This window comes from Octopus sinensis, linkage group LG4 (assembly GCF_006345805.1).
Source record: "Octopus sinensis linkage group LG4, ASM634580v1, whole genome shotgun sequence".
NCBI lineage: Eukaryota > Metazoa > Mollusca > Cephalopoda > Octopoda > Octopodidae > Octopus > Octopus sinensis.
The window spans coordinates 90,334,013-90,357,005 of record NC_043000.1 but is presented as its reverse complement, the minus strand read 5'-3'; the positions used below and the strand labels follow the sequence as shown (position 1 = coordinate 90,357,005).

The 22,993-nt window shown below is 37.1% G+C and overlaps 2 protein-coding genes across 3 annotated transcripts in view; one reads left to right on the top strand and one right to left on the bottom strand.

Annotated features, from left to right (window-relative positions):
• LOC115210859 overlaps positions 1 to 15,226 on the top strand; it is a 46,037-nt gene extending 30,811 nt beyond the window's left edge. For both annotated transcript variants that reach the window (XM_029779615.2, XM_029779616.2), the window contains 4 exons: positions 1,282 to 1,367; positions 3,317 to 3,437; positions 10,713 to 10,785; positions 14,533 to 15,226. In XM_029779615.2, coding sequence (XP_029635475.1) covers positions 1,282 to 1,367; positions 3,317 to 3,437; positions 10,713 to 10,785; positions 14,533 to 14,769 — 517 coding nt within the window. In that variant the 3' untranslated portion in view covers positions 14,770 to 15,226. The remainder of the gene's footprint in view (positions 1 to 1,281; positions 1,368 to 3,316; positions 3,438 to 10,712; positions 10,786 to 14,532) is intronic.
• Positions 15,227 to 17,417: 2,191 nt separating this feature from the next.
• The window catches only part of LOC115210528 (zinc finger protein 236-like), a 61,332-nt gene continuing 55,756 nt past the window's right edge, over positions 17,418 to 22,993 (bottom strand). Inside the window, exons 22-24 of the mRNA XM_036502243.1 lie at positions 21,060 to 21,260; positions 19,970 to 20,144; positions 17,418 to 18,123 (exon numbers count right to left, since the gene is read on the bottom strand). Of these exons, the coding sequence (XP_036358136.1) occupies positions 17,693 to 18,123; positions 19,970 to 20,144; positions 21,060 to 21,260 (807 nt within the window). The 3' untranslated portion in view covers positions 17,418 to 17,692. The remainder of the gene's footprint in view (positions 18,124 to 19,969; positions 20,145 to 21,059; positions 21,261 to 22,993) is intronic.

The following is a 22,993-nucleotide window of genomic DNA, read 5'->3' as shown; positions in this document are numbered from 1 at the left end:
GACAAGATAAGGTCACTTGGGTAAGGAATGACCATGCCTCTTTCTCTTTTAATAATGCTTGTTTTTTGTTCTTGTTTCAACCATGGCTGCCTCTGCGTAGTTATTTGTGTTGTTTTACTTTGTAAAACAGTAAGGGGAGAGGGTTGCTAACACATCACCCTCTACCCACATTTTCCCCATCCACATCTTTACTAGATGGGGCCCTAACAAAATCCGACAATAGGTATAGATGCAAATCTATCTAATTACTTGTTTCTTTCTAAAATCAGGCATAACTTGGTGATCGGTCGACTTACAACACCGTTCTTTGTCTTGAGTTTACTTGGTAGGGTTTGTTTTACCAAGAGATTGGTTGTTTTTGACACATTCACGAACGTTATGTTGGACTTTGCGTCTAGGTATCATCTGAGAGCTGAGCGGCGACAGCAAGGTCAAGGTGAGCTCTGATTGGCTGTATGCAAATGAGTTCATTACTGGAGTCCGGAATACTCGTGGGAAAAACATTTCGCTGGCGGCCCAGCTCCTCCAAACGTCTCAAGCGCCACAGGCTGTTTTGTTGTTGTTGTCGTCGTTGTTGTTGTTGTTGTATTGATAACGACAACTACAATAGTTTGATAGAATCTCATATACGGTTTGTGTTATAGGGACAAACATACACTTAATACATTCAGTTTAACAACCACCACCAACAGGGCCATGGAGTGAGAGTCCTTAATAGAATCCACCCTACTGCAAGCATCTGCCAGTATCCTGGCTTTAAGACTAAAATCCCCTTTTCATCTTTTCAGTCATGTAGATAATTTAAACGATTCACAGCCGATGCACTTCTGACTTTAAAATATTCAAGACAAAATTCCCCTTCTCTAAATTTGCGGTCTTGTGCCTTTTCTCAATAGAAATCAATAAGTTCTGTTATATAAGAACACGGGCATCCCTCAAATTACGTTGTTTCGCGTTACGTCTTTTTCGACTTCAAGTTGGCTTCTCTTTCTTTTTTCTGGTGCTTTTAAGAAAGTAATGGGAAAATAAAACTCAACTTCCGACTTTATGTCGCCCTCGGCGAAAATATTTAAAAGCATACAGATTTTTAAAAAGCTCCAGAAAACCAATACTGGAGTGGAAAAAAATCAAATAAAATACGTGCGAAAATATACACAAACCATTTATTAAAACAGATATACACTATTTCACGTTACGTCGTTTTCCGAGTTAATTCGCGTATCTTGGAACCAATAACAGACATAAGTTGAGATATGCTAGCATTTACTTTTCTTTCTTCAGAATTGGACGGAAGAAAACGTGTATTCTTTTCCAGAGTATCGCCGGTGGAAGTCTAATTGTTGCAGTTATACTTCGTATGAGTTCAAGTAAGTCCCCTTTGTGATTCTTATCCAAGGAACCTAATCTTAAATACACACACACACACACACACCACACACACACACACACACACACACACACACACACACATACACAATACTGGAAACATTATTATGGGTTTTTGACATTTTTGGTATTTCTATAAATAGAGGTAAAATAAACTAAATTTATGTATCGGCAGATAATTTATTTCCTATTACTTACACAGAACTAGTATTTCAGTTTACCCTCCTCTAGTAGAATTAAGGGCTTGTATACGTCGAGGCATGCCACGAACTAGCATTCTGCACAAATCCTTGATTCTGTCCCAATGGAACCAAACTTGTATGAGGTGCTCAATAAGGAGGCATTTGGTAGTAATAGGAGATTGTTGTATTTCATCTTTCAACAGACACTATAGGCTCTCAATTGGATTCATGTCAGGTGAATTTCCTGACCATGGAAGTACGTTAACAGCATTTTCGGCTAACCATGTCTTTACCGATTTTGCTGTATGGCATGGTGCTGAGTCCTGTTGGAATATCCAAGACCTGTCCCCATACCATTCCCGTACTTGTGGTATTACTCTACTTCTAATTTCTAAGTACCTCTATGTAGTTCTCTTGATTCATAGAACCTTCAATTATTTTCAGGCGACTAGTTCCATGGGCAGAAATTGTCCCCCAAACCATTAACTTCTGTGGAAATTTTAGTGTTTTTTCGAAGATAATCCGGACGAAATTCTTCGCCAAGCCTCCTTCTCGCACTTTACACCCGATCATTGAGTATTGCTATAGTGGATTCATCCGAAAACACCACCTGCAACAATTGAAAACCATATTTGATTAATAGGACATCCAGAATAAGTTATTGTTTCAGTCTATCACAATCAGAAATTAATAGCCATTTTTAAATAATCCTTTGTAAAGCTGGTTTGATGACTGAAATCAATGGTAACATCTTTATTTTATCAATAATATTATATTTTATCATGGATACAATACATAAAGACTCTAATCCACTATTTTAGATACTCTTACCTGCTCCCATTGCTCAGAAGTCCTTGCAATGTGATTTTTAGCCCATGCATGTTTGTTTTTTCCTTAGATGATATGCGTGTAATCCACCTTCTAAAAGTCTGTTGTTAATTGTTCTTCCATGCACATTAATGTTCCATTAATTTGCGGAAAATCTTACTATAAGATGCTCTTCTATTATTGAGAGAAATTCTTTTTTTACTTTTCTATTAATCCTAGGGGTTGTTACTCGTTTCCTACCACAGTTACCAACCCTTTTTACCATGAAATCTTTGCTCTTTTCCATTTTTTTTCTTAATTGCACTAATTGTCTGAGTTGAAACATTTAGCTTCTTTGCAATGCAATTTCTCTCTGTTTAATTGATGTATCCCTCAAATACACTTCTATTTGTCTAATTCAATGGAGACAAAGATCACTTTGTTTACCCATCTTGGCCTGGAATTGAAATAACAAGTTATTTACACTTTAAGTGCAACTTACTACAAGAATTTGTAACAAATATAACACAGAGTAACTAAAAAGTCATTAGAACATATACAAGCACCCAACACCGATCACTACAATAGGACAACTCGTGCAGTCACGCACAAATCCTGTTTTCTGACTGGGTAAAAAAAACTATTAAATTTTAAACCTCTATAACTCATTTTTTAAATTTTTTCTGGAAAAAGTGAAATACCACCCGAGATTCAGCGTGGAAAATTACATCAATACACCAAATTTTTAAGTTTTCACTAAACTGAAATTTTCACAGGTACAGCCAAACAAAAAAGATCCAATTATTTATATGGAATACATAGAGGCTGTATCGTGACTTATTGCTTGACCAATGGCTATAAGTCTTGAAATGCATTATTTTTCTTCCCACTTTGGTTATTCTTAGTATTGTCCTTATCAATATCATTTTAATACATTCCAGGTGAAGATTCGTATGCTGTTATGGCGGCTACCATCTTTTCATTGATTGGCATGTTTGGCATCAGCGGATCTTTTCTTGTTAATTGGCTTTACATACCAGAATTGTTCCCAACTGGACTACGGTAAATATCAAACACACACACACACAGATGCACGCACGTTCATTGAAAATAAACAAAGAGAAATAACTCCAAGTGACCAACATAAGTTCTTGATTTATCAAAATTATCTCCACCTGTAGAGGATGTGTCACAATTATCAAATAGCAATTGAGACCAGTTCCATATGAGGAAGGGAAATAATCTCTAAAAATTGTCATGAACTTTGTTAGCTTACAACTGTTCCTACTAAAGATGAAATGCGCTCATACTTCAGTGCTTGTATATCACCCTATAGCTTCACCGGAGCTTCAAAAATGAAGGGCAATTTTATTTGTGGAAGCGTTTACATTATTATTTAGACGTAGGAGTGGCTGTGTGGTTAGTAGCTTGCTTACGAACCGCGTGGTTCCGGGTTCAGTCCAACTGCGTGGCACCTTGGGCAAGTGTTTTCTACTATAGCCTCGGGCCGACCAAAGCCTTGTGAGTGGATTTGGTAGACGGAAACTGAAAGAAGCCCGTCGTATATATTTGTATATATATGTATATATATATATATATATATATATAATATATATATATATATGTGTGTGGTGTGTGTGTGTGTGTGTGTGTGTGTGGTGTGTGTGTGTGTGTATGTATGTATGTATGTATGTATGTATGTATGTATGTATGTATGTATGTATGTATGTATGTGTGTGTATATGTATGTATGTGTGTGTCTGTGTTTGTCCACCCCCCCCCAACATCGCTTGACAACCGATGCTGGTGTGTTTACGTCACCGTAACTTAGCGGTTCGGCAAAAGACACCAACAGAATAAGTACTAGGCTTACAAAGAATAAGTCCTGTGGTCGATTTGCTCGACTAAAGGCGGTGCTCCAGCATGGCCACAGTCAAATGACTGAAACAAGTAAAAGATTAAAAGAGTAAAAGAGTATATGTATATAGTTCACAGATGAGATCCATTCAGAGATTCTCCGTATAGAAGACACTTAGTAATGCTAAGATTCAAACTTAAATTCCGATGTCATTAGAGCGGATCATTCCACAAGGTAACGAAAGGCTATAAGCTCAAGCTGAACTGGTGTAGAGGCAGTTATGCGGATAAACAAATTAGACACATCAAATAAATTAAATATATTAAATACATCAAATACAAAATATGTATATATGTATGCATGCAAAACGAGAGAAAGCAAATTTAATATATTTGATGTGACTAATTTGTTTATCCATTTAATTGCCAATACACACACACACACACACACACACACACACACACACACACACACACACAACACACACACACACACACACACACAGTAAAGCATTATCAATGAAAATGCATAAACATATGTACGAAAAGAAGTCAAGCGTTTGATGGGGAGAAGGCCCTCCAAGAAGTAGGTGATATATATTCTTACCTCCATTAGTAAAGAGGTTATGTGTCGCCGGCCAGCATGTCTAATGAGAGTCGCCTATATTGCTAAGAGTAATTAATAAACATTAATCAAATGGTATCTTTCTGACCTGTCATAACAAACAACTACACACACCACACACACACACACACACACGCACACACACACACACACACACACACACACACACACACACACACACATATACACATATATATATATATATATATATATATATATATATATATATATATATATATATATATATATATATATTGGACTGCCTTTTAATGGAGCTTGAAATACCTGGTTTATGGATATACAACCATTTGAGTTGTTGCTGTTTGTGTAGACTAAACTATATTTTGTTATATATATATATATATATACCGTGTCCTTGTCCCCCTAGTGGCTTCCCTCCCCTCTCACGTCCATGACACCAACCATGCGCTTTGTTTGTTCAACTCTTCTCCTTCCCTCCTGGCCCCTCTAAACTTCTCTTCACTCTCGCCATCCAGAGCCTTTACACGGTGATCCCTCACCACGAGAGGCTGCGTGCACTCCAACATTTCCTTAACCTTTGACTCAACCCCAACCCGACACATCCATACTCGTTCGTCTGACCGAACTTGTCCTCTCCCTCAACTGCTTCTCGTTCGCCGGTGATTTTTACCAGCAACCCTCGGGAGTGGCCATGGGAACGAGAATGGGCCCCAACTATGCTAACCTGTTCGTTGGCTACGTTGAGGCCCAAATGTTCTCAAGTTTCACTGGTCCCACCCTCAAATTATACGGCCGTTATATTGACGACTGTATCGGTGCGACCTCACTCTCCCGCAAACATCTAGACTCCTTCCTCTCTTTTGTCAAAACTTTCCATCCTGCCCTCCACTTCTCCTGCCCTATCTCTGACACCTCTGTCTCCTTTCTTGACATTTCGGTCAGCATTCATCACTCCACTCTCACCACCTCCATCCACTACAAACACACAGACTCACACTCATACCTCAACTTCTCTTCCTCCCACCCTAAATACACCAAGCTTTCCATCCCCTATTCCCAATTCCTTCGGTAACGACCATGATTTTGAGACTCAGTCTCAAATCATGGCTCGCCACTTCATCCTATGTGGATATCCCCTCGCTACTATCCACACTGCCCTTGTCAGAGTACGTTCCGTGGACCGTGCATCTGCTCTCTCCCCCACGCCCGCCCCGCCGTCTCCCGTTTCCTCTCACCTACCACCCCACCACCCTACCTCTCCAACGCACCATTCTCCAAGCCTTCCGGCGACTCCAGTCCGACCCCTCCACTTCGCACATCTTCCCTAACCGACCCCTCCCCTCCTTCAAACGAGCCAACAACTTACGATATCTCTTGGTCCATAGCTTCTTTCCTAACCCAAGCTCCCAACCCGGCTCGTTCCCCTGCTCCCGTCCATGCTGCCGCACTTGCCCTTTCCTCTCCAAAACCACCCACCTCACCGGCACCCATCATCGAACCTATCATATCACCAACTCCTTCACCTGTACTTCTACCAATTTCATCTACTACATCTCCTTTCTCTCTACCCTTCTCTATACATCAGGCAAACGGGACGCCGCTTGGCTGACCGGTTCGCAGAACACCTCCGAAACATCCGACTCGACAATGACACCCCGGTCTCGTGCCATTTCCGCTCTACTAGTCACTCTTTTCAACACTTGTCTGTGTTCGGATTGTCCTTCGTCTTTTGCTTTTTGTGAATCCTTCCCCCCTCCATATACATGTGTGTGTGTGTGTGTGTGTGCGTATGCGTGTGTGTGTGTGTGTGTGTGTGTGTGTGTGTGTGTGTGTGTGTGAGTATGACGGGTTATTTTTCAATTTCAGTCAACCAAGTCCACTCACATGCCTTTGATCAGTCCAAGACTATAGTAGAAGACACCTGTCCTAGGTGTCACGCGGTGAAACTGAACCCGGAACCACAAAACTAGTTTTTAAACATCTTATCACACAGCGACAAGCACATTTTCCAACAAAAATCTTCCAATATTTTTTATCTTGCTTTCTATAATGAACCTTAAATTAATATTTTATTTTACGATTTTATGTGCCCACTGGGAATAATATAATGTTATACATTTGTAGTGGCTTCATGCAAGCATAACGTGAATTCGATCCTCGATAGCCAAATTTCAACACTTTTCTCGCGGTAAAACAGTAATTTTTCTGTGAACGACAGCAGATACATATGCCAGATGCCTTCGCTAAGCAAAATAATGTCTTTGCCACTTGACCCTTCTAACTTCTTCTAGGCCACCAAAAATTAGAGTTGAGATATAACAGGTACCACCAACGAAATCTATTGTTCTCAACAATATGTCCATCCTTCTAGGTGGTTTTGGATAGTTATAAATACTAGAATTTGGTAAGGCAAAATCAGTTAGTGAGAGTGACCATCAGTTAGTGAAAAGAGACCAACTAGAGTCATGATCACAAGCAGGCAGCCACTAGAGACCAAATGGCCAGAGGGATAAAGAAGGTTACAACCAACCAACTATAAGGCAATTTCCCTCGACTCTATAACTTTCACTAGACCAATTTCTTTTCTCTTACTATCACTATCTATGGTTTACTACTACAATAAGAATGTGTACACACATACCAGCCGAAATTAACTCTTTTTACTTAGCATGCTTTTCCATTTACATACCGACCTGTCGTGGTTTTGGATATATACAAAGTAACGGTGAATAAATATTTCTTTACAACTTCGATCACTGTTTTTTCATCTTACAAATGGCAACCAACAGCTATTACATTTACCGTTACAATTGGTGACCCCCGACTGCAACGAAGAACTCTACCATTACACAACTATTAAGTAAAGGTGCAAGGCTCAGTGGTTAGAGCGTCAAGTTTACAATCGTGAGCAATGTTCTTGAGCAAGATATTTTATTTCACATTGCTTCAGGTATAGAAATGTATTGTGACGTCATTGGTGTCAAGCTGTATCACTCTTTGCCTTTCCCTTGGGTAACATCGACAGTGTAGAGAGGGGAGGGTGGTATGCATGGGTGATTGCTGGTCCTCCACAAACAATCTTGCCCGAACTTGTGCCTCAGAGGGCAACTTTCTAGGTTCAATTTCATGGTCATTTGTGGCCGAAGTAGGTCTTAAACCTATATACATCTATTAGGCCCCTTTTTGTATGTAACCTTTGAAAATACTTAACGTCACTGGATCTTCGCCTCTGAATCCTTACACGTGTGTAATAATAATAATTTTTAAAACAAGTTGGATTGCCTTTTAACGGAGCTTGAAATATCTGGTTTATGGATATACAACTATTTGTGTTGTTGCTGTTAGTGTAGACCAGTGGTTCTCAACCAGGGTCCGTATAGCCCCTGAGTGTCCATATAAGATTGGGGTGGGGGTCCAAGCAACAAAATAATAGATTGGGAATCCCCAATAATATTTTGTGGGTCCCTGAAAAAATTCTGCCCAAGATATTTGTATTGGTATGTATTGCAAGAAACAGTTAGGTTTCTTTCTCTAATGTTTTACATAATTCAACCTACACAAGTTATGTGTGAAAAACAAAATAGGTATTTTGAAAGAAGTTTCTATAAAACTAGTTTTTAAACATCGAATGACTATGGGAGTCCTCCTGAATAAAATAGAAATCAAAGAGGCCCATAGATAAAATATGGTTAAGAACCCATGGCGTAGACTAGAATATTCCTTGTTAGAATTATGTGTAAAAAAAATTAATAATTTTACTTCTTTTTTTATTATTTCCAGAAGGAAATAACGTTAAAATCTGTTTCAAATTTTGGCACCGAAAGGATGAATGGCGAAGTTTATGGTGTTGTAATTTGAACTCATAAATTATTGACTCAGAAGAAATGCCGCTAAGCACTTATTTTTTCTGCCGACGAGATAACAACTCTGTCAGCTCGCCACCATAACTTTAGATGAATCTCAATGTTAATAAAATTCAACAATGTAAGGAGTTGCCTCCCTTGTATGTGTCTATCGGCTTCTGTACTGTCTTTAAAATAAAGGTTATAAGATCATAAATCTTGAAATATCATCCTTATTATCAAGCAGGATGTCTTTAGTATTAACGCTGGTAAGATGCTGCTGTTAAATCCAAAGTGATACACAAACATAAGCATCTTTTGTCATTAGAATCGATTGTAATGTTCTACCTTTAGCAACGTTCAATTCGAATTAAGAGGTTGTCTCCCTTCAACCGCAAACTGACTATGATAACTGAAGGGTAATGTTAACGTTATTTCGTGCTTATTAAGACAGTTCACGGACATAATCGTTGGCGAACCTGGCAGAAACGTTAGTACACTGGGCAAAATACTCAACGGTATTTCGTCTGCCGTTATGTTCTGAGTTCAAATGCCGCCGAGGTCGACTTTGCCTTTCATCCTTTCGGGGTCGATTAAATAAGTACCAGTTACGCACTGGGGATCGATATAATCGACTTAATCCGTTTGTCTGTCCTTATTTGTCCTCTCTGTGTTTAGCCCCTTGTGGGTAATAAAGAAATAGGTATTTCGTCTGCTGTTATGTTCTGAGTTCAAATTCCGCCGAGGTCGACTTTGCCTTTCATCCTTTCGGGGACGATAAATTAAGTACCAGTTGTGTACTGAGATCGATGTACTCGACTTAATCCCTTTGTCCTTGTTTGTCCCCTCTATGTTTAGCCCCTTGTGGGCAATAAAGAAATAGGAAATAAAAATCGTTAGCGTGCCTAAACAAAATTCTTAGCGGCTCCCCTTCCGGTTTCACGTTCTGAGTTCAAATGCCGCCGAGATCGACTTTGCCTTTCATCCTTTCGATGTCGGTGAAATAAGTACCACTCGAGTATCTGTGGTCGAATGTAATTGACTAAAATTTCATGACTTATGCATATACTATAAAGGACTATTTAAGGCTTATTAAATAAAAACAAAATGCCGATTAAAAATGGAGAGCTGGCAGAATCGTGAGAGCATCAGACACAAGGCTTTATAATATTTCATCCGGCTCTTTACATTCTGTTCAAATCACCCGAGTAAAAACATTGACAAATATTTTACAGTAAAATTTTAATGCTAAAATATAACTTCTTATCATTAATATACACACGTGTGGGGGGGGGGTCAATCTAAACTGTCCGATGAACAGGAACGTGAAACTCTGAGCAGCAGTTCTTAGTGATATTTTTTGCAACATTTCTGCAGCTTTAATAATAATAAAGCATATTGCTCTACCTCCGGTATTCGAGCACTATTTTTCACCACTTTTTTTCACATTTATGTGCTTACTTTGGTATATATATATTCTTTTACTCTTTTACTTGTTTCAGTCATTTGATTGCGGCCATGCTGGAGCATCGCATTTAATCGAGCAAATCGACCCCCGGACTTATTCGTTTGTAAGCCCAGTACTTATTCTATCGGTCTCTTTTGCCGAACCGCTAAGTAACGGGGACATAAACACACCAGCATCGGTTGTCAAGCAATGCTAAGAGGACAAACACACTCACACAAACAAACAAACACACACGCATACATATACATACGACGGGCTTCTTTCAGTTTCCGTCTACCAAATCCACTCAAAAGGCTTTGGTCGGCCCGAGGCTATAGTAGAAGACACCTGCCCAAGGTGCCATGCAGTGGGACTGAACCCGGAACCATGTGGTTGGTAAACAAGCTACTTACCACACAGCCACTCCTGCGCCTATATATATATTATATTATATATATATATATATATATATATATGAATTTAGCACAATTTCAACCCTTGTTGTTTTCCTATGTAACATGTTTTATATGGATATTTTTAACCCATATATATATATTAAATGTAATATTTTGGTTGCTCTTCAGAAATGCTGGAATGGGTTTAGCAAGTACTGCATCAAGAATTGGAAGTATGTTATCACCATTTTCTGGTATTCTGGTAAGTTAAAACCATGTTGTTTTACTTTCTGTCAAATTTTACATGATTGAATCAGTGATTTTAAATAGGCATACTCAGTCACATCAGTTTCCGTGCCAACCACATTAATTCAATGTCCCAAATCACTTATTAATGCAAAAGTGTGACAAAAATTCCCCACATGATTCACACACGACATCTGCATAAATGAACCATAGCTAAGTCAGTATTAAGAGATTTGATATATGGAATATTAAAAATTCAAGAGCTCAACATAATCCTCTGGTTCGTTAGTTCTTGTTGTATCATTCAACTAATGCCAACATGGAAAACAGGTGTTAATTGCCGAGGAGGATGATGCAAAAAAACCAATAGTCATCAATAAGAAACTGTCACAATATATGGTTATTTATGTTATGATCGTCATAGAATGAAAGATGTGAGATGTTTATGGTTTGAGTTGGATTCTGGCTGCATATAATGAATGCATAACACTCATAGACAATTAACAGACTTGTATTTCACTGCACAAATATTTTCAATGTTGGTCATGAATTAAAAATGTGACAACAAAATTCACACACTGCAAGGATAATTCTGTAGCTATTATAAATATTTGATTAAGAAGGCTCTGTAAATAAGATGCCACAGCAGGAGAAAATATATCACACTGGGTTCATGACAATGAATTATAGCTGCTGTCTAGGTTGAGTAAAGAGCCATTAGAATGACTGTTAAAAGCAGCAAAATGAGAGTGTGCTTAGCTTAGCTGTGGGTGCCCACAAACTGAAATCTGGCACCCAAAACATGCTTGTTTATAGGCTTTGTAAGGAAATATTCTAAAGGCTTCTAGAAAGATCATCATATGATGCCTCGATGTTGATTGGTCTATAACTTAGCCTGACATATTAAAAGGCTGTTACTAAGCTGTGATTTTAACTTGACAATTTGTTAATTCAGCTTCAAATCTTGCTACAAAAGAATGCTTTAATTATTCCTGAAGCAAACTAGTGATTGGCCTGTTGGAAGTTTCTCAGTAATGAGAGTATTGTTCACAAACTGTGATATGAAATAAAAATATGGGAGATAATTCTAGACATGGAAAAAATACAAGGGAAATTCATTAAACATTTAAGAGGATATGTGTGGCCTTATAAAATACAAAAACTGTAACTAAAAAGACTTGTTAGTCTGCCTCTTGACATGTATTAGGATGATTTATACCATTTCATGGGGACTCAATAGCCATAATCAAACAAAACCCTCTAAAATTTTCTAACTCTTTTGTATATTTAAGAAGTAACATGATATCTACAGAGGAGAATGTAAAAATGTCTTGTGTAAAAATGGGCTTTTCTTGATGGCCTTGGCATTATTTACAAGTCATTACTACCTCTGATAATCTAAAGAGAATCTTCTTCCATTCTAGTATGGAATCAGTGCTATTGCATTGATTCACTGCTTGGACACTCTTCAAACACATAAGGATAAAACTTGATGGTATATTTTTGCCTGTATGTTATATATTACCAAACATTTGGAACAGTCATGGGCAAACTGTGGCTCATAGGTCTTTCTGAATGGTACACCTAATGAGAAATTACCATGAGCTTTTATGTAGTGCAGCTCATCTGATGATGAGCTGTGTCATATGCTACCTGCTTCTCAAAAATGGTTACCCATGCCTGATTTTGATTATTGTTTCAAAAAAGAATCCAATATACAATTGGTTATATGACAGTCTTTTTGCAATCCCTGATGTTGTTAGAGTGATGCATGCGTTTTGTATCTTCATTGTAGCATTTGTAGTAGTAGTAGTAGTAGTAGTAGTAGTAATAGTAGTAGTAGTAGTAGTAGTAGTTCTTGATGTATTCTTTTTTTTGTAGTTGTTGCTTTGATGTAAACTTTTTCTCTTGAATTTGTTAACAATATTAACCTATTTATAAAACCCCCTCATGAAAGGTTAAAAATCTGTTACATATAAAAGTTAACAGCAAAGCTAGAAGTCTTGTGTAGGTTATGCAGTAGTAGACACAGTTGTCAGCTTTGGTATGCAACAGAAAAATGCATTGAATGACCCAGAGGGTGGGTATTTTATGAGGAGATTTTCATTACAACTAGATTAAGGAGCTTATTTCCCCCCACCCCACCCCCAAAGGGTGAGTTTGTTCCATGTATCCATTTAACAACCCATTCCTTTCAATATGGATAGTGAAGCACAATACTGATTTATAAAAACGTCATGTACAGCAAAGCAAGATCTCATAAGTGATACACTCTTACCCCTGACAAGGGTATTGGTAGGTTGATCCAATGACTTACTCTTTTACTCTTTTACTCGTTTCAGTCATTTGACTGCGGCCATGCTGGAGCACTGCCTTTAGTCAAGGAAATTGACCCCAGGACTTATTCTTTGTAAGCCTACTACTTTTGCCGAACCGCTAAGTTATGGGGACGTAAACCCACCACCATCAGTTGTCAACTGATGTTTGGGAGGGGGGGACACACTTCCAGAAGCTTTTTTTGTGTTTGTATGCAGAATTATCAAAGCATGGAACAAACTATTCACATTGGTTGTTAACAGTCAGAACACTGCATCCTATGCTTCCCGAAATTCACCAATACTACTCCCTATACACTTTTTCCTCTCTCTGACTCTTTTACTGTTTGTTTACTCTTCCATCTGTTTGTTTAATTCTGTGTGCTGTACATCTACATTTGGCTTTCCTTGCTGCCTTTCTTCACTTGACTTTCAGAAACATTTCTTCATACTCAGAATTAAGAAAACATACAATAAACTACCTACATCAGTTGTTAGCTATCAAGATACTGCATCCTTCAAAAACTCCATACTTACCAAAATTCACTAACACTATTCCTGATGTGCCTATGGATCTTTTCCTCTTTATGACTCTTTTATTGTTCATTTTCCTGCCTTTTTGTGTTTTATTCTGTGAACTGTGCATGTGCTTTTGACATTCATTGCTGTCATTCTTTAGCTTGACTTATATGACTGCTTTCTGTCCCTTCTTTTACTCTTTGAAGTTCATCTGAGCATTATATACAATAAGTTCATTTTAATCATTATTATTAATGTAATATACTTTATAGTAGTGGGTTGTTCGGAAAGTTTGTGCCGATTTTTAAAGGAAAGAAAAAGGTCGATAAATACTTGCCATTACATTTTTAATCAACCAAATATGAACCATTTTGTTGCACAATGCATCTCCATCTTTCCTTTAACATGAAAATACCCTCTTCCCAGAATTGAGGGGGTTTCATGGCAAAGAATTCATCAAGGTATCTTTTTACGTCATCCAAGGAATTGAAATTTTTACCATTAAGACTATTCTGAATAAGTGGAAATCCGAAGGAGCAAAATCTGGTGAATATGGAGGGTGGGGGTAACACATCCCTACAGAATGACTGTCAAAAGCAGCAAAATGAGAGTGTGGTTAGCTTAGCTGTGGGTGCTCACAAACTGAAATCTGGCACCTAAAGCATGCTTGTTTATAGGCCTTGTAAGGAAATATTCTAGAGGCTTCTATAAAGATCATCATATGATGCCTCGATGTTGAATAGTCTATAACTTGGCCTATTACTTCTGAGGTTGATTTTGTCTTTCATCCTTTCAGAGTCAATAAAATAAGTACCAGCTGATCAATGTAATCAACTTTCTCCCTTCACCCAAAATTGGTGGCCCTATGCCAAAATTTGAAACCAGTATTTATTTCTATTTATTAATATGGTTATTTTGACAAATTACAGGCTCGCTACATCTCTTGGGGACCAAGTGTGATCTTCGCATTTTTCTGCCTAGTTGCCAACTTGTTGGTATTAGCTTTGCCAGAGACAGGACACAGGCAGCTTCCGCAGTCTGTAGGAGATATCAGGCGCTGGAGTGATGAGCGTGATGAGACATGGGATTCTCAGACTCTACAGCAAATGGTTAGATTGATTGTAATGGGGTCACCACAAACAGATGACAGAGGAAGAAGAACTTAAAAGTAAAACAGTATTGTTATTTTATATGGAAAGAGTAAAAAATATGATATATTTAAATATTTGGGAAAGAAAAGTTCTTTATTTAACCCTTTTGAAACCATTTTGTTTGAGACTGTCCTTGGTTCTCTGAAATAAACTTCCTGTTTTAAAGTGACCTAAACTTAAAACCTGTCATCAAAATTTCATGTTAATTTATGTTCCAAACACCAAATTAATGTGACAATTATTTTACTAAATTCTTCATTATCTTTCAAAATTAATTAAAACAAAGGTAGTGTGTTTCAACAGAAATATGGTAACAAAAGGGTTAGAACTTCTCAAAAGTAAAGAAATACAATGACTTATAAGTGTCTTTGATGACAGAATATTTGTAATGGAAGTTTTGGTTATAAAATGGATTCTTGTTACTATCAAAATAAACGATTTTTGTTTTATTTTAAAAAGCAAAAATGTTATAACTTTTACAATTTTTCGCCTTTTTATTTATTTATTTATTTATTTTTGTTAAGGGTAAAACTTAAACTTTCCTATGTTTACAGCCATTATGAGAAATTATTAAAGAAGCAACTAGAAACTTTACTGATATGTTATATCCAAGTAGATATTTCAACTGTTTGTGAATTCATATGTCTTAATTGATAGTGTCTTATCATTGAAATTAGAACATGACTTTATTTACTTCAAACTGAACTGTGGAAGACTCTATACGAAGCATGCACAACCTTATCCAAGAAGCAACCCACACCAGACATGATTCATTATCAAGTCGGATGCACCAATAAGAAAAAAAAAACTGGTGGTAATTTTTCGTTGGAGTAGACCAATTGTAGAGGGAACATGCGGAAGGGGTAGACTCAGGAAGATATGGGATAAAGCGGTGAGAAAGGATCTACAAACACTGGGACTCACAGAAGGGATAACAGGGGGCTCAGACTCCTGGTAGTTTGCTGTGCTTGAAAAGACAGGTGGTGGTGGTGGAAGTGGTGGTGATGATGATGATGATGATGACATTTAGAAAGTTACATGTGTCATATGTGGACCACATCCCAGAGATTGTCCATCACTGCTCTACAGGGTCATTTGACCTGCTAGAAATGCCAGTCAAATCTCTTAAAAATTGTGTCCTATTATCTTCAAAAAAGCTATGTCCTGTCTCCTCTCACTTTCTTTTCTACAGCTATTACAGCAGCCTCTGCACTTGGTTGTTAGCTAGTCCCTTGTCCCCTCCTATTATCACCTACATTGTGTCTTACAATGTACAAAATCTTACACTAACCCCTGTCCCTGGTCTTTTCTCCCTTGAACTTCAACTCCCTAGAAATCCCTTTTGACCATGGGTTTCCTGCAGCAGAACTACTCTGAAGGATAAACAGCAACAACAACAAATAACCACAACATATCTAAGTAGCTTCTACATAATCAAACAATCTGCTAGAAATAACAGCTAAGTTTCCTTCAAATCACTCCTCACCTATTGCCTTAACAAAAAAAAAGGGACACATGATAATGTAGCTGTGGAAATGAAAATAGCAGATTAATCAATGCTGAAACACCAACAACTGATCGTAAGTTCAGCTGAATCAGAGCTTAACAACAACAACAACAACAACCACAACAATAACAATAAATATATATTTCCAACAAATATTTTTTTTATGAATATTTATTGAAACAATTAATTTGTGTTAATTATAGTCCATATTATTTTTGTTGATTTTTTTTTTAATATTATTCTTCTTCTTATTATTATTATTATTAATATTATTATGTCTTCTTTGTTTAGTTCTTTGTACAACTTAAGGCAGCTGGCAAGATTTGAGTCGACAACAGTCTGAGAAAGTGATGTGATATTTGATATTTGTGGTGGTGGCACAAGATGTGTGTGTGTGTTTAAATATACATATGTACACACACACACACACACACACACACATACATACATAAATATATATATATATATATATATACATACATGCATACATACATACATACATATATATATATACATATATATATATGTTCAAGATGTGTATGCAATAAATTTTTTAAAAACTGAAGTGTATGGTTGCCACTTATCAAAGCAGAGATGGATTTAAATCTAGAGTAAACTTATTTAACTAGAATTTCAAAGAAGAAATTCTAAAAATCACATCATCGTTTTCATTATTATTATTATTATTATTATTATTATTAATGTTAAAAAAAAAAATAATGAACTTTTTTATAGATGAGGCACAAAGCCAAGATATTTTTTATAAAGGAAAATGGTACTGTTGTTTGAAGTGACTCTCAGTCAATATTAATACAAGTATACTCTCTTTTTTCTTTTTTTATCGATCCACTTGATGGATGAAGGGCAAAAATCAATCAGAAAGGATTTGGAGCTCAGAACTGTATGGCAATAGTAGTCCAGCTCTCTACTGTCATTGCTAACTCCACTGCCCTAATAATGATAATAAATAAATAAATATATATATATGCATGTTGTATGTGTGTGTGTGTATGAATGTGTGTGTGTGTGTATGAATGTGTGTGTGTGTGTATTGATTTGCAGATTTCAGGCAATGAAAATGTTGGTCCTCAAAAGAAATTCTTTTACAGATATATATATATATATATATATATATATATATATATATTCATTACTCTTTTTATAAATTTCTTTCTTTATTCTTGCATATTTTTTTTTTTACATTCTCTCATTGAAAAATTTCAATCAAAAAAAGAACCATCAAAATCAACTGAATGCTTATTGATTTTCTCTCTCTCTCTCTCTCTCTCTCTCTCTCTCTCTCTCTCTCTCTCCATATTTACTTTCCCAAAAATACTGGAGCTAGATTCAGTAATAACTTCTATACATTGGGATTTTTCGGGATTTTTTTTTTACCAATAGCTGTGACATTCCTCCAGCATTGTCCTGCCATCATACATCATCATCCATATCCCAAGAGTTAAGCCCATTTCTCTGTAATAATTCAACGAGGTCCAAGTTGTCTTTAGAAGTGGTAGTGGTGGTGGTCGTGGTCGTGGTGGTAGTGGTGGTAGTGGTAGTGGTGATGGTGCTGTCGATGCTGCTCCCTAGCGTCGGTGCAGTGTTGCTCACACCGTCTGAAGACATACAAGCAGCCGTGCCAGTAGTCGGGAGGATTGTTGGAGGAAGATTCATCGCTTGAACCATATCCATATGATGTGCTCTCTTGATATGCGTTTTCAAATTTCCTTTTTGAATAAAAGCTAAATCACAGTATGTACATTTGTACGGTTTCTCTCCGCTATGCTGCTTTAGATGAATTTGCAGAGCGTTCTTCTGGTTGAACGTCTTGTTACATTTACTGCAAATAAACGGTCGCTCTCCTGGAAAACAAAACAAAAAAAATTTCAATAACAAATTTAAAAAATAATAATTTCAGTACAAGATATTTTTTCTTAAATTTTGGGTAGCTTTTTCTTTATTATATTTTGTTGTTTTGCTCCATTTTGCATAATGCTACTTTAACCCTTTACCATTCAGATTATCCTGTCAAACATAATGCTTATTTCCCTTGCTCTTTAAATTCTTTCACTCATTTGACTGTGGCCATGCTGGAGCACTGCCTTTAGTCAAGCAAATCGACCCCAGGATTTATTCTTTGTAAGCCTAGTACTTATTCTATCGGTCTCTTTTGCCGAACCACTAAGCTACGGGGACGTAAACACACCAGCATCAGTTGTCATGCGATGTTGGGGGGGCAAACACAGACACACAAACATACACACACACACACACACACACATACATATATATGACAGGCTTCTTTTAGTTTCCGTCTACCAAATCCACTCACAAGGCTTTGGTCGACCTGAGGCTATAGTAGAAAACACTTGCCCAAGGTACCACGCAGTGAAACTGAACCCGGAATCATGTGGTTGGTAAACAAGCTACTTACCACACAGCCACTCCTACACCTACTTATTCACATTGTTTTGAATAAATCATGCATTTGAATTAATCATGCATTATCTTTGAGATTTTGATGGTGTGTTTGTTCAGTTTTAGAATGACATTGTAGAGTAGGTGTAAGAGCCTGAATCTTGCTTGTTTGAACATAAAACAGCTGAAATATTTGAGCTGGATATAGCAGGTTTAAACACTAAATTGTTAAAGATACTAATTTACAGTAATGAGTAAGGCAGCGAGCAGGCAGAATCATTAGCATGACAAGCAAAATGCTTAGTGGCATTTCATCCGTCTTTACATTCTGAGAACAAATTCCACTGAGGTCGACTTTGCCTTTCATCCTTTTGGGATCGATAAAAGAAGTACCAGTTCAACACTGACGTTGATGCAATCAACTCATTCCTTTCCCCAAACTTGTGTCATTTAACTAATTAACATATTCAAACTGTACTTCTAAAGACATTTCTAAACCATATATACTTATTTCACTTTCTAAAAGAGTGATAAAAAAAATTGTTTTATTTAAAGAACAATAGGCATGAGGCCTAGTATTTAGGGTGTTGCATTCAATATCACAGGGTCATGGTTTCAATTCCTAGACAGAGTGGTGCATTGTGTTCTTAAGCAAAACATTCTATTTCATGTTGCAACAGTACATCATCATCTTCATTATTATTATTATTATTATTATTATTATGAGCAGCAGTAGTAGTAGTGTTAAAAAAAAATAAACAATAAGGATTTTTTTATACATGAGGTGTGTGTGAGTGTATGTATGTATGTATGTATGTATGTATGTATGTATGTATGTATGTATGTATTTGTGTCTGTCTCTTACTATTACTTGGGGCTACATATAGTACGGAAGCATGTGTGTCTGTGGTTTGGCCAAAAGAGGCCAATAGAATAAGTACTAGGCTTGCAAAGAGTAAGTCTAGGGGTCGATTTGTTCAACTAAACACAGTGCTCCAGCATGGCCACAATCAAATGACTGAAACAAGTAGAAGAAATAAAAGAATAAAATATTTAGCTACGTCTAGAGTGTGTTAGCTGTTTTCTAGGTAAGTAGACTGAGCATGAGGGAAATATATTTCCTGGTGACACAGTGCTGTCCCAGTCTTGAGACACAAACTTCTGACCCTTTTCAGACAGTAGAACAGCACCAAAAAAGACACAACAGCAATGCCAATAGTTCTATGAAGAGAAAGGAGAAGGAAAAAGAATAAAATAAGAGAGAAACAACGAATAATATATCTAAATTACCTGTATGTATACGTATGTGACGTTCCAGCTGGCTGGGTTTCTGAAAAGCTTTCCCACAAGCTGAACAAGCATGAGGTGTTCGTTTCAGTTTCTTTTGATTCAGCAAGGAACTGTTGTGTACGTTGAGCAAGTGTTCTTTGAGATTGACCTGCAGCTTAAAATTCTTCTGACACAACTGAAAACGTAAATTTGCATTGCTTTTAGTTTGTGGTGTTATTTGGGGTTTTTTTGTAAATTTGAATATTTAAAGAATAATGAAGTACTTGATTTACAAACATATTTTGCTGCATACTGGGAGGATCCTTATGCCAATAATAAAGACATGCCCTGGTTGTTTTACACTCCTTCATTTTTGTTAGTCAATTGGTTAACCATTTAACCAATTAACTAATTAATCAACTTACCAGGTTGATGACTGACCAAACAATTAATCAAACAATCAATTAATTGGCTAAAGGGCAGTTAACCAACTGACTAATAAAATTAATGAAGTGAAATAGAAGTATGTATGTGCTTATTCTTAGCATAATTACCCTCCCAAGATACAACAAAATTCTGTGTGTGTGTATGTGTGTGTGTGTGTGTGTGTGTGTGTGTGTGTGTGTGTGTGTGTGGTGTGTGTGTGTGTGTATATATATATATACACAACCCTTAATCCAGACACTTTTTTTTCTCCATTTTTTTCCTGTCTCCATCTGCTTTCTCTCTTCATTCCTTTCAGAAGAAGAGCATAGGCTCAAAACATCAAAGACTTCTTCCATTTTCCCTATGCATTACACTAACACACCTTGTTTGTTGTTCCTTCACCTTTTGTTGTTCTTTCACCTGTCTATCTTATGTTTTTTGCATAATTTTGAACCACACATACACACACACGTACGTATCTGTTCATTTCTGTATGCTTCCCATAATACCAAAACCATAGCTTAATGCTTCAATAATCAGAGGCTGATTAACAAGTAAAGCCTTTGAAGATGGTGGCCCAACATGGCCAAAATCCAATGAATGAAACCAGTAAAAGAATATCAAAAACAATTAAAAATAAATATATGACCACAGGAAAAAAAACAATTCACAAACATCAACTCACATGGCAGATATGGTTTTCTTTCTCTTTGCCCAATTCAACACAGGGATTTGGATCACATTCAATGTTATCAACACTGCTATTTTCCATCATCGCTGTTGCAGCATCATGCACTTCTTCTAAGTTGTCCGCATCAGTGCCAATAACATTTGAGCCATCATCCTGGTCATCTCCTCCAACTCCTCCAACGCCATCAACAGCAATCTATGAAAGATTCAAATAACAAAATTAATATACAAAGTTATACACACACACACAAACTGACAAATGATTGCTAGATGTGAGGATGGAAATAAATTTAAAGATGAATGTCCAACAAATATATCTCAACATATGATGTCTTTTACTGATGTTAAAATACATGAAAGGCAAACAAAATGCAAATTAGCTGAGAGAGAATCTAGACAACACCATCATCATCATTTAATATTCTCTTTTCCATTGGACACATGTGTTGTATGGAATCTGTTGATGCAAATTTTTTACAGTTGGATGCCCTTCTAGTAACCGACCTGACCTACTTTCAAGCAAGGTAATATTTTCATGGAAGATTGGAAACAAAATATTGTTTACAACTATTGCACAATATTAAGACAAGGAGACCCTAACACACACACACACACATACACCATGCACATGCATGAAACATGGACTATGACTGCAGAAAACATGGGGAAGCTTGAGAGAAATGAAGTTAGTATGCTTTGCTAGATGTGCAATGTCAGTGTGCATGTACAACAGAGTGTAAGTATCTTGAGAGAAAAATTGGGCATAAAAGGCATCAGATGTGGTGTGTGAGAGAGAAGACTGTGCTGACGTGGCCATGTGAAGCAAATGGATGAGGACAGCTATGTAAGGAAGTACTGATCTTTAATTGTGGAGGGAACTTGTGGAAGAAGTAGACCCAGGAAGACATGGGACATGGTGGTGAAACTTGATCTTCAGATGTTGGGTCTCATGGAGATAATGACAAGTGATCAAGACTTTTGGCTATTTGCTGTGCTTGAGAAGAAATGTCAGGCTAAGTAAAATCATAGCCATTACCAGTGCCGGTAACATGTGAAAGCACCCAGTACAATCTGTGGAGAGGATGGCATTAGGAAGGGCATCTAGCCATAGAAACCAAGCCAAAACAGACTGGAGCCTGGTACAGCTCTCCAGCTTACCAGTTCCAGTCAAACCACGTAACCCTTGCCAGCATGGTAAATGGATGTGTGTGTGTGTTAAACAGACACACACACACATATGACATGCTTCTTTCAGTTTCTTTCTACCAAATCCTTTCACAAGGCTTTGGTCAGCCACGGGCTATAGAAGAAGACACTTATGCAAAGTGACATGTAGTGGGACTGATCCATATGTTGATATATACATACATACACACACACACGACATGCTTCTTTCAGTTTCTTTCAACCAGAGGGAGAAAAAAATAAAACTAAATACAGAAAGAACTAGGAAGAAATGATAAAACCAGATCTAACCCCATTCCCTAAAATTGCTGGCCTTGTGTCAAAATTTGAAACCATTATTATAGAAAAAAATTATCCGGGTTCTCAGTTACATGGATACTTTACATTATGTTACTTTGTAATTGTTTACTAAGTGGACTGATAGCCAAGTCCATAAGAGGTGCTTACTGTGATAGCTGCATGATTTTCTGAATCCATGTCTTATATTACTCTTAGCATGAAAATGCATGGCTTAGTGATTAGGAGTATTTGGCTCAGCATTGTAAGGTTGTGAATTCAATACTAAACAGCACATTGTACCCTTTCACATTGCTCCAGTTCACTCAGCTGGCAAAAATGAGTAGCACCTGTATTTCAAAGGCCAGCTTTGTCACATTCTGTGTCACATGGAATCATCATCATCACCATTTAACCTCCGCTTTCCATGCTAGCATGGGTTGGACGATTTGACTGAAGTCTGGCAAA